Source organism: Lathyrus oleraceus, chromosome 1 (genome assembly GCF_024323335.1).
Source record: "Lathyrus oleraceus cultivar Zhongwan6 chromosome 1, CAAS_Psat_ZW6_1.0, whole genome shotgun sequence".
Classification (NCBI taxonomy): domain Eukaryota; kingdom Viridiplantae; phylum Streptophyta; class Magnoliopsida; order Fabales; family Fabaceae; genus Lathyrus; species Lathyrus oleraceus.
The window spans coordinates 431,061,118-431,075,616 of record NC_066579.1 but is presented as its reverse complement, the minus strand read 5'-3'; the positions used below and the strand labels follow the sequence as shown (position 1 = coordinate 431,075,616).

General features: G+C 34.7%; 2 protein-coding genes across 2 annotated transcripts; one reads left to right on the top strand and one right to left on the bottom strand.

Moving 5' to 3' along the window:
- Window positions 1-1,026: 1,026 nt before the first annotated feature.
- LOC127079872 (cytochrome b561, DM13 and DOMON domain-containing protein At5g54830) lies at window positions 1,027-4,448 on the top strand. Its single transcript, XM_051020230.1, has one exon. The coding sequence runs from the start codon at window positions 1,312-1,314 to the stop codon at window positions 4,000-4,002; it is 2,691 nt and encodes an 896-aa protein (XP_050876187.1). The 5' UTR covers window positions 1,027-1,311; the 3' UTR covers window positions 4,003-4,448.
- Window positions 4,449-5,521: 1,073 nt separating this feature from the next.
- On the bottom strand, window positions 5,522-6,257 carry LOC127079880 (SKP1-like protein 14). Its single transcript, XM_051020237.1, has one exon. It carries the CDS (start codon window positions 6,167-6,169, stop codon window positions 5,717-5,719), a length of 453 nt encoding a protein of 150 aa, XP_050876194.1. The 5' UTR covers window positions 6,170-6,257; the 3' UTR covers window positions 5,522-5,716.
- Between the last annotated feature and the right edge of the window lie 8,242 nt (window positions 6,258-14,499).

Here is a 14,499-nt window from a genome sequence, read left to right as displayed (position 1 = left end):
TTAATAAATCAAGTTCTAGTAAAATCATATTTGTTAAGGCTAGTGATAAATCCACTAAAGAAAGAGTGAACAAACCAAACAATGTTCATCATTATCCTAAAAGGAAAAGATTTATCAAGAAGAAATCTTATGTTCCTAGATATAAAAGTAACTTTGTTCTTACTTGTTTCTATTGTGATATAAGTGGTCAGACACCTAATGCTTTATATGTAAGGAATTTTAGTGTGACAAGTGGGTATTATGTGTGGGTCAAGAAAGGAACTAATTATGAAGGATCCAAAGCAATTTGGATACCTAAAAAAACCTAATTTATTTTATATGTAAGCTTGAAGACCACTATAAATCTATGATATCTTGATAATGGTTATTCTAACCACATGACAGGAGATATTAACAAATTTTCAAATCTAGTGCTTAAGGCCAGGGGATATGTCACTTATGGAGACAACAACAAAGGAAAATTCTTGGCATAGGCAAAGTTGGAGCACCACCTTTCACATCCATTGAAGAAGTTCTTTATGTTGAAGGACAAAAGCACAATCTTTTAAATATTAGCCAACTTTGTGACAAAGACTTCAAGATCAAGTTCACTAAGAATGAATGCTTGATTGAAGATGAAGTCACTCATGAGATAAAACTCAAAGGTAAGAGAGTTAATAATATATTTATGACTTCCTAGATGATTTATCTTTGAAAGTAAAATGACTCTTGGATATAGCATATACCAGCCTCGCCACTTCCCCAAACTCAATCGAGGATAACAATTGATCCCCCGACCTCGCTCCCAACGAGGAACGAGTTTCCCCATCCCACCCGCATAAATTGTAGCTTTATTAAAATACATTTTTTATAGCAATAAAAATCAATAATTAAACTGAATAATTGATCATTTTAAGAAAATCATAATACTTGACCATTTTAATTTAATTTGTAAGAAGGATAAATGAATAACAAAATTATTAAAAAAATTATTATTATTCCTGCTAGAAAACGGGCAAAACATGGTTAATTTTAACTTTATAGCAGAACTTTCAGTTTGTGTACAAAGTAGTATTCGAGTAACTTTGTGTTCTTGTTTTCTTCAACCGATAACACCGCCGAACGCGGAATCGCAACAACAACACGTTTCTTCTTTTTTCCTTTATTTTTTTTTTCAAAAAATTAATAAGGAAAAAAAACACCGCCTGTATTCGACGACGGCGATCGTAACTAACTTTAACCTCTCCGATCACCATCGACGTTCACAAGCGGCGATTCGGATCCACCATAATCCGAACACTATCCGCTTAACTTTATTCGGATCTCTTCCACATGCTTCGTGAAACTATCTTCATCTTCCTATTCTTGTTGTACTTCGGATATGCAGATCCTGCTCCGAAATGTACCCGGAGCAGTTCTCTCGTCGATTTCGAATCCGACTTCATTATGGTTCAGCATCAGCTCAGAGGCCACCTCAAGATCATTGATGATTGTTCTTTTAGGGTTTCTCAATTTGAAATGCTTTCCGGCGTCGATGTGCATTGGTGGGGTGCACTCGCTCCTGATTTCGATAACCTCACCACCGGATTCATCGTTTCAGATCACAAGCTTAATCAGACCTACGCAAATTCCACGTTCGTAGTACAATTGATGGCAAATATCACGTGGGACATGATTCCTGTTCTTGCTGTTTGGGATGTTCCGAGCGCCTCCGATTTCGGTCATGTTGTGATTCAGAATCTCACCTCTACGGCGGAGTCCCCGCCTGGGAGCGACGGAGAGAAGAAAGAGAAGGTAAGTGTTCACACAGACCCAACTATGTTTGATAATTGTAAGGTTCTGTCGAAGGATTATAGGGTCCGTTGGAGTTTGAAACCAAAAGAGGATATGCTCGAGATTGGGTTGGAGGGTGCTACTGGGGTTATGAATTACATGGCTTTTGGTTGGGCTAACCCTAACGCCACTGATGCAGAGCTCATGGTTGGTGCTGATGTGGCAGTTACTGGGTTTAAGGAAGATGGTTTGCCATTTGTGGATGATTTCTTCATCACCAAGTATAGTGAGTGTGTGAAAAATACTGAAGATGGAACTGTGGAAGGGGTTTGTCCTGATTCAATCTATGAAGGGCCGAACAGAGTTGGCTTGGTGAATGATACAAGGTTGATTTATGGTCATAGGAGTGATGGGGTTTCTTTGGTTAGATACAGGAGACCTTTGAGTCCAGTTGATGCCAAATATGATCACCGTGTTCATCGATCGGCTAACATGACTGTTATTTGGGCTTTGGGAAAGATTAGAGCTCCTGATACTGTTTTGCCGTATTATCTTCCTCAGAATCACGGGGGTCTTCCCTTTGAATCTTTTGGCCATTTGGTTCTCAATGTTTCTCAGCATGTCAATGATTGTGAAGGTCCCCTGGATGCCGCTGATAAAGAGGATCAAGATATCATCATTGCTGATGCCAAAGTTCCTTTGGTTGTTTCATCGGGGCCAGCACTGCATTACCCTGACCCTCCAAATCCAGCCAAGGTTATTTACATCAACAAAAAGGAAGCTCCTGTGTTGAGAGTGGAAAGAGGGGTGCCGGTCACGTTTTCCATACAGTCAGGGCATGATGTAGCACTTTATGTTACTTCAGACCCCATTGGTGGGAATGCCACGCTGAGGAATCTGACTGAGACTATTTATGCTGGAGGTCCTGAGGCTCATGGAGTTCAGGCCAGTCCCACAGAGCTAATTTGGGCTCCTGACAGGAACACTCCTGATCAGGTCTACTATCATTCAGTGTATGAGAAGAAAATGGGTTGGAGAGTAGAGGTTGTCGATGGGGGTCTGTCTGACATGTATAACAACAGTGTTGTTCTCGATGATCAACAGGTTACCTTCTTTTGGACATTATCAAAGGATTCGATATCTATTGCTGCTCGCGGTGAGAAAAAGAGTGGTTATCTTGCTATAGGATTTGGCAGTGGAATGGTAAACAGTTACACTTATGTGGGATGGGTTGATGACAATGGTGTTGGTCGTGTAAACACTTATTGGATTGATGGACAGGATGCTTCACGTATACATCTTACAAATGAAAATTTGACACATGTGAGATGCAAAACAGAAAACGGAATTATTACTTTGGAATTTACGCGTCCCTTGGTTCCATCTTGTAGTAGGGGCAAAAGGCCAGAATGTAACGACATCATTGATCCCACAACTCCTCTAAAAGTCATATGGGCGATGGGCAGTACATGGAGTAATCGACATCTTAGTGAGAGGAATATGCATACGCTTACTAGTACCAGGCCTATATTAGTTCAGCTGATGCGTGGTTCTGCAGAAGCAGAGCAGGATTTACTTCCAGTTTTGGCTGTGCATGGTTTCATGATGTTTCTTGCATGGGGCATCTTGCTTCCTGGAGGTATATTGGCAGCCAGGTACTTGAAACATTTGAAGGGCGGTGGTTGGTACAAAATTCATGTTTACATGCAATACTCAGGGTTATCAATAGTTTTTCTTGCACTTCTTTTTGCGGTTGCTGAGCTTCGCGGTTTTCATGTTAGCTCAACACATGTTAAATTTGGAGTTGCTGCAATATTTTTGGCTTGCATACAACCAGTTAATGCATTCCTTAGGCCCCCAAGACAGTCAAATGGGGAGCAAGCATCATTTAAAAGAATTATCTGGGAATATTTGCATATTATTGTTGGCAGATCTGCAATTGCTGTTGGCATTGCAGCACTTTTTACTGGCATGAAGCATTTGGGAGACAGATATGCCTTGGAAAACGTCCATGGCCTCAGTTGGGCCATGATAATCTGGTTCTTAGTAGGTGCATTGAGTATTGCTTATTTCGAATACCGCGAGAAGCAGAGAGTCAGGGATCAGATATTTGGAAGAGGCAATTGGGTGCTCGGTAATGAGGAGGATGATTCCATGGATCTCTTGAGTCCACCAAATACACATGCAACAAATAAAGAGTCACAAGCCTCCGCAAGATTGGAAATCCAGTTAGAACCTTTAAACAGGTAGATAGATGCATTTTTTAACTTGCCATTGAAAGCCTCCATTCTGCTGCAGTTGTTGGCAAATTCCTCATTTAATCCGAGCTTTCAGGATTATTCATCATTAGTTATGAGGATTGGGGCATTTTTGAGGTGTAAAGGGAGCACTTGTTCATCAGTCTCTTTGTACTGATGTAGCCATTTTGTGAAGAGAGTAGCTTTCTCATAGTTTATATACATGTTCACTAGATAGGTTATATCTTTTGTTCGATCTAGCTGCCATACTTTTTTCTTCCCCCTCCAAAACAAAATCAAGAAATCAAAATTTACGAAGTGAAAGCTTTATTGTCTGTTAATGTAGGTTCTGTTCCATTATATCGTAGGTGTAATTGGCTCTCCAGCCAAAAACATTGTTGTAAATTTATAAGATGCAGATAACTAATACAACATAACGCTATTAGTTTTTTATTTCAATGCATTTGTCTTTAAGTTGGTCATGGAGAATTTAAACCACTTAAAAAAGAGGAAGAAATTAGCATATGTTTGAATGTGCGTTAGCATGTCTGTTGTTGCCTCTCAATGCATTTTTTTTCAGGGTGGAAATATAGAATATAGAAGCAAGAAATCATATTATTTCGATGGAATACAATGCTAGCAACAGAGGCAACATGAGTGTGGCCTATGTCACATAACTTCAAAATACAAGCATTTTAATATAGCATTGAGACCTGTAAAAAATTCAAACCAACCAATTAAGGACATGGAAACAAGATACTGAAGTCCGAAAAATGCTTTGAAATTAGCAAATGCTAAAGAGTTTTTAAACACTCAGTTGTTGTAAAATCAGATTAACATTACCAGAAAGTAAAAATGAAATTACATAAATCTAATGCGTGAAAGCGGGATTTTGATTCAACTACTATAGATGAACACACTGTGTGAGTGCTTAAATAGTGTGAACCGAATGAGAGTGCTGGAAAAGTGTGACTGCAGTGAAATCCTATTTCAAACAAAATCCCTATTCCATGCAAAGCTCTGTTTTTATCAGTGCACCGTTCTTTTTCAAACCCGGGAAAAACTGGGGAACATGGAGGAAAAAACGACAATCGCTGTTCTGGTCATGGCCTTGCTGTTTTCTTCTTCAGGTTTGTTAATATTAAAACAATTTAGTTTTAATGGTGAACAAAAAATTGTTGGCAACTGAATTGAGTGACAGAAAGTTATCGAGACATGACGTAGAATTCAGAGAAGTTTTTACACTTAACCATTACTTTGTAGATTACATAGATCACAGCACACTTGGTTTAAACACACAATGCTTCAACTTCCCTCATATCCCCGTGCAAAGATTCAAACTCTCCTCATAAATTTATTCAACATTTTAGATTGATCACGCGATATAATAAAACCCAACAATTTTCGCTAAGTATTTTGATTTAACAAGTTACAGCATTCTCAAGTTTAGTTTCGCTCAATATTATGTTGATAAATTTAGGGTTTCTAGTAACAAGTGAAATTCTGAAAGCATAAAATAAAAGTCTATTAAATTGAACAAAATAAAATAAATACTTCCATAATCAAATTAAAGATTCACATTCCAAATTGATAAGCCATTAAAAAACATCCCAAATTTTGATATACTTCCCCAAAAGAAAAGAAAATAAAACCTAAATTGAAAATCTATATTTTTAGGGTTTAGTTAGTAATTTCTACAACAGAAATTGAAATTCAACAAATCTGCTTCACTCCTCAGGTTCAATACCCGCGCCTTTAAAACTCCAGGCATTCTTTTCACGGATAGCCTTCTCTTCCTCCGGCGTCAAATCATTTTCGATACCAAAATACTCCCGTACGTAACGAACGCTCCTGTTCTCGATCCGATCAGCAACCGCCTGAGTAAGGAACTCGAAAAGCGATTCCATGTTCAGATAATGCACTGCAAGGAGAAAATCCTTCAACTCTTCGTTATCCAGTTTCTCGACGGAGAATTCCTTCACTTTCCCGGCGTCAGAGAGACGGTGGTAGTCGATGATCATCGTGATGTGACTACTGGAAACATTGGGAAGGGGAATGACGCTGAGCTTAGCGTCGTCTGCATCGACGATTGCTTGCACAGTTTTCATGTTCTTCACCAATGCAGGTTCGACTTCAAAAACGACGTCGTCGGAGGCTTTGAGAGAGATCAGAGACGCCATCGCTTTCTTTCTCGCTAGGGTTCCGATGTCGAATCCAAAAGTTGAATTATGTTGTAAATTTTGGATAAGTTTATTCCTTTTTATAGAAGAAACGTTATATGATTTTTGAATTTTGTTATATTTTTAAAAATCACAATAAAATCTTTTAAAAAAAAATCCGTTATTCCTTTTTAATAGAAGAAATAATATTATGATTTTCCTAGTTTGTTTTATTAATTCGCAAATCACTGAAAATCTGTTATTCCTTGAGATAAAATAAATTTACTTGATATATAAATTACTTTTTTATTACTAGTATAGAGTAGTAAAGATAAATTCCTTTTATAAAATATAAAATAAAATAATTTTTAAATCTATAGAAGTCAACCTATTACAGTATTATTAACAGCATATATGAAGAGAACAAATAATTTTTAAAGATATGCATATTGCATAATAGTAATTAGACTTATTTTTAAAGTTGTAAAGATATAATTTTAATAAATATGAATATCTTTGTTTGAAGGATTACAACTATGTTTTAGAAAATATTATTTCTTAGAACATCAATATCAAAAATATTATATATGTTTATATATTTGGTAAGTAATTGGATTTTTTTAAAATATTTATAAAATATATTTAATTTAAATATTTTAATAAAATATAGAAGAGTTAAAATAATTTAGAGTGAGAGGTTATGAGTAGTCAACTCTAATTCTCATAAGAATATAACATTCATGTCCTTTTGCATTGGAATAAAAAATAACCTATTTAGGAGTAAATCATATTCTCATAAATAAAAAATATACAAATATAATTTGATAAAATCTAAAACAAATAGGGAAATATAGTCTCGTTAAACCAACTAAGATGATAGTTGTATACGAATTTCATATGTATGAGCACGGGTTCAAATATGTGATATCCTATTTGTTCGTCTTTTAAATGTTGAATTTCAACCGACAGACTACTTGGCAAAAAAAATGGAAATATAAGATTTCTAACCTCATATTTTCGAAAATAAAATGTGAATTCATGAAATAAACACATGTTAATGGTTGTTTTTAATATTGTTCAGGTGAAATTTGATTTGGATTTTAATCGTTAAAATTTGTCAACTCACTTGAGGTTAGTAATTATGTTAAGACTTAATATCTTTTTTGCTTTAGTATCTTTTGGTTAGGGTTCATATTGACCTCTTCACTCAAAACACGTTCATCTTAGTTCCTTAATTATTCAAACATAGTCACGTTTGTCCTTGACGTCAAAGGCGTTAATCAAAGTTAATGCATGAGGTCAGATGTCGCTTAGGTGGATTAATATTTATTGAGGTGAACAAATATTGGTGAAATGGAATACTTAATCAGATTTAACAAGTGATTTCTTTCATTTCTCAATATTTTCTCTCAAAGTGAAACGAAGGAAGAATGAAGGAATGTTGTTGCGAATGCGAACTGAGGAACGAAGGCTGCAAACACATGAACAAATCCAATAAAGAAAGGAAACGAAACGAGACAAGTGTTTTCTAAAACGAAAAGAGGAAGACAAGTCTATCGATAAGTCTAATATTTCGCCTCTTTCTAATTTAGGGTTTAATGGGATTTAATTTTTCGCCCCTTTCTAATTGAGGATTTATTTGATTTTCATTTTACTAGGTTTAATGGGTTAGATATAATGTATAATGTTTGTTTTAGGGAATAGTCTTCATATTAGGGGTTTCTCATAGTTTTAGGAATTTGTGATGGTTCTAATTTTAAATATTAATTTGTGTTGTATCAATGTGATTGTATGAGTTTTTGGTGGTAGGAATTTGTGTTGGTTCTGATTCTAAACGTGAATTTGTGTTGTATGAATGTAAATGTATGAATTTGTGTTGATACCAATAACCGATGTATATATCCTGACAACGCCATCATTTATTATTATTTTTTAAATATATACAACATATACCCTCAGTTATATCTAAAATCGAGAGAATATAACTATGAAGGAGCTCACTTCGAATCCCAATTGCTCATTTTATGTTTTTATTTTTATTTTTAATTGGTTTAGGATCACATGACGCCTTTCCCTTTTCCCTTATTTATTTATTTTTAATTTATATTTTTAATTGCTCATTTTAAGTTATATTTGTCAACCTAATGGTAATATCTTTTGCATCAATACTTTCACATGCCTTCTTATTTTATTATTTTTTATTTTTTTAATTATTAATTAATCTATTATATCAATTTTGTTTAAAACCGATGTGATAGTTATTTTAAATGAATTCTAAAAATATGGCGCTATGAGGCTTTTTTATTTTTTTATTTTTGTTTAATATATTCTAATTGTTTTGACTAAAAATCGACGTGTTTGTTCTATTGCATGAATATTTCAGAGAACTAATTTTTCATTTACCTATCAACAAACGCTTTAACTTCATCGTCATCCTCTTCACAAAATCCTAGGCGTTTTTCATCAAAACTCTTCCAACATCAACTCGAATATCATCTCTTTTCAAAACTCCTTGAAGCTTCGTCATCACATTTGAGGTACATAACTTCATCGTCTAACTGAAATGTTCATAGAAATGACTTTAGTTTTAGAAATGTTCATAGAAATATTGTTAGGAATGTTGTTACGCATTGAAATATTTAATTTAGAAATGTTCATAGAAATGGTAATATCATTGAAATGTACGCAACTTATAACTTAAGTGTATGTTTTTAGTTAGTATTTGTAGTAGTGTCTATGGTTGTTCTTTCTATGTTATAGTTAAACACAAAAGACAAATGTGAAATATTTAGTTTGATTGTTGTTTCAAAATTCTATTTTGCTGCCTCAGTTTTTTGTGTTTTGTGTTTAAGCATAATGATTCATAACATATATCAGATGTAATTGGTATTAACAATGAACTCTTTTCAAGATATTTTGAATACCTTAATGTGAATTAGAAGGAATACATTGGTTTAGCTCCAGTTGGTAATATTTGTGCTTGCAGTTGATGTATACAATTTTAAAAATACAACCTTGGTGTCTCTGTTATATGTTGTTATTTTTCTTAATTTACACAGACATGGGTGATTCGACAAGTACCTCTCATACAACATTTGTTGCAACCTCTATAAATACAAAAAAAAAATAGATGTTCCACAATGTGTACCAAGTTAAAAAAGCCCACGAAAATGATGTTCTCTCCCCGGTTAGTTTTGATATGAGAACCGGTAAGGGTTATGTAGAAATGCTAATGATTTTAAGGGTTACGTGACATTATAAGAAAAGAAAAATGAGTATTTTAATAGATAATTGGCATAAGGTTGACATGATTTGAAAGATAGCCTATGGACCGATATTACGGTATTTATTATGAGTTTTTTTATTTGTTTTACTAGTATATATGACCATTTTTTTGGTTTAATACTAATATCAACTCTATCATGTAAATGTAGGAAGTGTTTATTATTCTAGAGGATAATATACTGAAAAAGAAATGACTTGCATGTGCTGGTGAGAGTTTGAGGGGTTTTAAGACACAACTCACAGATAAGTATATTAAACATCCAAAAGATAATGCAGAGCCTCCATACGTGAAGTATCCATTTATTGATAAGACAATTTGGGAGGATTTTGTAAAGTCTCACATAACTCCTGAATTCTTGGCTAAGAGCCAAAAAGGAAAGGAGAATAGAGCTAGAAATATCTATCCACATAGATTATCTCGTGGAGGATATGATAAACTTGAATAAAGGATGATTAAGAAAAAAATAAAACAAAGGGAACTAGAGTTGAGAGATCTTTTAGAAGTCTGTCATACCCCAAATTTTACATTATTTTTTTCATTTCATCTGAATCATGGCTCATTTATCTACATATTCACATGCTCTAATCATCCATCATAAGACATTCATTTATAATTACATTTTTTCAAATAACGTCATTGTGTCATACCCCCAAATTTACCATTCCCTTTTCATCTTTTCATCTAACCTTTGACTTGAGATTCATCTGTACTTATGCATGCTTCGTTCATGAGCATCATTCATTCATGATTAACAATTTCTAACAAGCATCATGAATTCAAGGTTTATGGTTGATAAAAATCAGGGTTTTGCTTGAAGATTGCGGTACTGCTCGTATGGGGTGAAACCCTAAACACTTGATCCTTTAGGGCCTTTATTCATGAAGCCTACACCATGGTATTCATTTGTGCATCCAACCCTAATTTCATCTGATTCATTATTATCCATTGTGCATGTTTCACTTGCTTGGTTAAGATCCATTCAAGACCCACTTGTTCATTGTCCATTATGAAGGTTTCATTGGTTTTATTAGCATTCATTTCAAGGCTTTTCATGTTTATCTTTTGCTTGATGTTATTAATTGGTTCAAGTCCATTTCCATGGCATCACAATATCCATTTGATTCAATTCATTCATGGAAATTCATCTGGTCATTTCTAGTTCATAGTTTGTTCATGTCTAGTTCATGGTGGATCCATTGGTTCATTCATACAAGTTTCGTTGTCCATTAGTCCATGTTAAGGCCTTGGTGATTCATCTAAGTCTTGTAGCATTCACATCCATTTCAAGATCCATTCATTAGGTCTTTCACTTCATCATACATTCAAGTTGTTGGTTTCAAGAATGGTTACATTTGCAAGGAGACCTTGTTTCATAGGCCATATGTGTCATAATTGATTATTTAAGTCCATTTCCACTTCCATTCATTTCAATATTAATGTAATTCATTCATTCATAAACCAAATATCAATTAAATTCATTACAATTACATCAAATGTCTATACATAGAAAAAAAATATAATTTGACAAATTTTTACATAAATTGACTTTTTATCAAATGTTGACTTTTTGGTCAACCAGTTGACCAAAGTCAACTGACCCATCCTACATCCCAAACCCTAAATTCTTGTTCCTAATTCTTTGTGATATATCATGCTTCCATCTTCTTGAATTTTTTCTTTCTTCAAGTGTAAGCCATGCCCATCATATTTGCACCATCCTATAAAAGAGCACCAACCAAGCTCATGAGATTGTCAAGCATAACCATGACCAACCATTTCAAGGCAATGCATATCCAAACATTCAAAATAGTCCATAACCATTAGCATACCAAGAGCAAAAACATTCATTTAAGCATCATAAATAATACATCATCTAACATTCCAATACACTAGCCTTTATCAATATTTCAATCTTGCTTTTCCTCTCAGTTTTGATAGTTTCATCCAAGGTCTTGCAGGTATCATTTAGCTCAGCAAGGATGCCTGTTCTAGTAGTAGGCCTGGAAGAAGTTTGTCCAGATGTCATGACAATGTCTGGAACATGTTTCCCAGTGAACAACCTATAGTCTAATGAGAGAGGAGGGTCCCTTTTGGAGATACTATCAGAACTGATAGCCTTCTTTTTTAGCCTGCAATTGAGATATGATTTTCTTCTATTTTTCTCCCAGCTGACACACTTCTTCACTTCTGATGTATAGTTCTCTGTAGGATGCGAGCAATTACTCATAATATAATTCTTCATCATATGAATCTTCATAAAATTCATATCTTTCAGTTAAAGTAGTTACACATTTAGTAGCTTCATCCTCATGTTCACTTTCAAAGTTATCATCATCAAACCAAGAGACAGACAACCCTTTTTTTTTGTTTCTCGAGATAGGTAGGACATTCTGCTCTAATGTGTCTAAATCCTTTACACCCATGACACTAAATGCCTTTACCTTGATTGGATTTCTCTTCAGTTCTTGTTCCTTTCTGAAAGTCATTATTATTCCTAACGTCAGATGGGACATTCTTGATATCTAGTCTTGACTTCCTTTCGATTCTCTTTAGCACCTTGTTGAATTGTCTTCTAAGTAGTACAATATCGTTAGTCATTCCTTCATCCCTATCCAAGTCACATTGGTTTGCTTCATCTTCAGTGTTGGCTACTAAAGCTATGTTTTTGTTTTTATTTTCAGATCTGTCACTAATACCCAATTCAAAGGTTTGGAGAGACCCAATAATTTCATCTACTCTCATGGTGCTAATGTCTTGAGATTATTCCATGGTTGTGACCTTCATGTCAAACTTCTTAGGTTGGGATCTGAGAATTTTTCTAACCAGTTTTTCTTTTGACATCTTTTCTCCCAAGACACTAGATGAATTAGCTATTTCAAGAATACTCATGTGAAACTCATGAATATTCTCATCATCTTTCATCTTTAGATTCTCAAATCTTGTAGTGAGGAGCTGAAGTTTAGATATCTTCACTTTAGATGTGCCTTCATGAGTAGTTCTGAGGATCTCCATGCATCTTTAGCTACATACAAATGTTTATAAACCTGAATATGTTTTTGTCAACACCATTGTAGCACCTCAAATTTGCATCCTACCTTTTGTACATTCATTTTCATAATAGGTCATAACACAACATAGGCCATTGCATAGCATTGCATAGCCATTGGCCCAAGTGCAAAGCCAACTGACAAATTAGGTCAAACTGGTCAGGAGAATCAGTCAATCCAGCAAGTATGTGCTATTTTCATTGAGACAAAGCCCTATGGTTGATTTATCAAATTCATATGGTCTAAGGATCATTGTGAGGTGATTTGGCCAAAGATTGGATGCTCAGAAGTCATCAGTCAAGCTGAATTTCTTCAGAAACCTTAGAAAGTCAACTGTGCCTGATTTTATGGATTGGAAGGTGTGAGATGGTTTGAAAGGCCTCATTCATGTCCGTACAAGTCTCATTTGACATATCAAAGACCAAGGTTGAAGATTTGGAGGTCAGACAGAAAGTTTCCTAAAATGGCAGGTGACCTGTAATTTCAACTGCCCAAAATGGAAACTTTTTCTCCTCAAAATAACTTCATCATAAAAGCTTCAAATGGAATTTTGTCCAACATTAAAGTTGAATATCTTGATCTCACCTTTCCAAAAAGTCCAAGAACTTGAAATTCCCATGTGTGGTTAGCAAGATATGGTCCATTCATTTTCCAAAAATGCTCGAAATCAAAGTGCCATAACTTGCACATGGAGTGGCCAAATTGGATGGTTTTTCTTTGAGCAAATCACATTTGATGTGTATTTTCATAATCCATCATCACATTTTGCCAAAAGCATTCACATAAAAAGGCCATTTTTCAAGTGCACTAATTAAAATCCAAGGGCAAAATGGTCCAACTTTCAAAATATTTGGAATTTTGGCATGGGACTTTTGGCAACAATTTCTAAATATCATTTGTGACTTGTTTGAACCAAATTTGGACAGAAAATGAGCTGCATTAAAGAAGGGCATTTTGGCCACACACTTGAAAATTGCACATTAACACTAATCATGTACATTTTGCTAATCTTAATTAATTTGTGATTAAGCATTGGTATAAATAGATAATTGCAACTGTATTCATTAAGCACTAATCACTTTTTCAGATCCAATCCAAAAACTCTCCAATTCTCTCAAAAATTTCACAATTCTCATTCACTTTTTTCATCAAATTCTTCGATAATTCTCCATTGTTTTGGCAATTTCTTGGTGATTTCTTCATGTGCAGGTGATTATGTGATTCTGTTTTTGGAGATTGAAGCAAAATTCGTGCAAGAACACCAACTGTCCAAGCATCACTCATCAATGGCAATTGGCGAATCTTCATGATCCAAGCATCGTCGAGCTGAAAGTTCTTCACCAATCACCTTCATAATCATCATCCTTCATCTGTTTGCAAGAATCGGATCCAAAAACACGAGGATTTCACGGTTGCACTTCAAGAAGGTGATTTTTCGAAATCTTTAATTCGTGAAATCAATGCATGGCTTAGATAGATCGTTGAACATAGATCATTCTGCCGTTTGAATCGCGCGATTCCGTTAAGTATTGAGCTAGATATGTCGATCCGAATATTTGCGTGTGAAACTTCTTTCGATTAGATCTTTTTGTACGTTAATCTTTAGACGATTCCATGGCCATATCCTTGATCTACGTTGCAAGAGGAAGAGTTTGGTATACGGCTTGTGCAGTTTGGTTGAGGTTCGCTCATAACCGATGCTGGCGTGATGAACATGAAGAACGGTGTGGAAGCTGCGTGAATTCTGGGCGAAAATCCCGTGCAGATCCGTCATTGGCATGACACTTTCAAAAAATGTGTTTCCCACTTAATTCATCCATCCACACAGCGCCACATCATAAAAATGCTACAGTACCATTAACTCATTATAACATTAATCCAATTAATCCAAATTAATTCGTATACCATTAAATAAATATTCAATAAATTTAACAAACTTAAAAAATTCATAAAAAATTCATTATTAATCCAAAATTAGTGAGACTTTTTTTGTTGGATTCATAATTTTGTCTAGAATT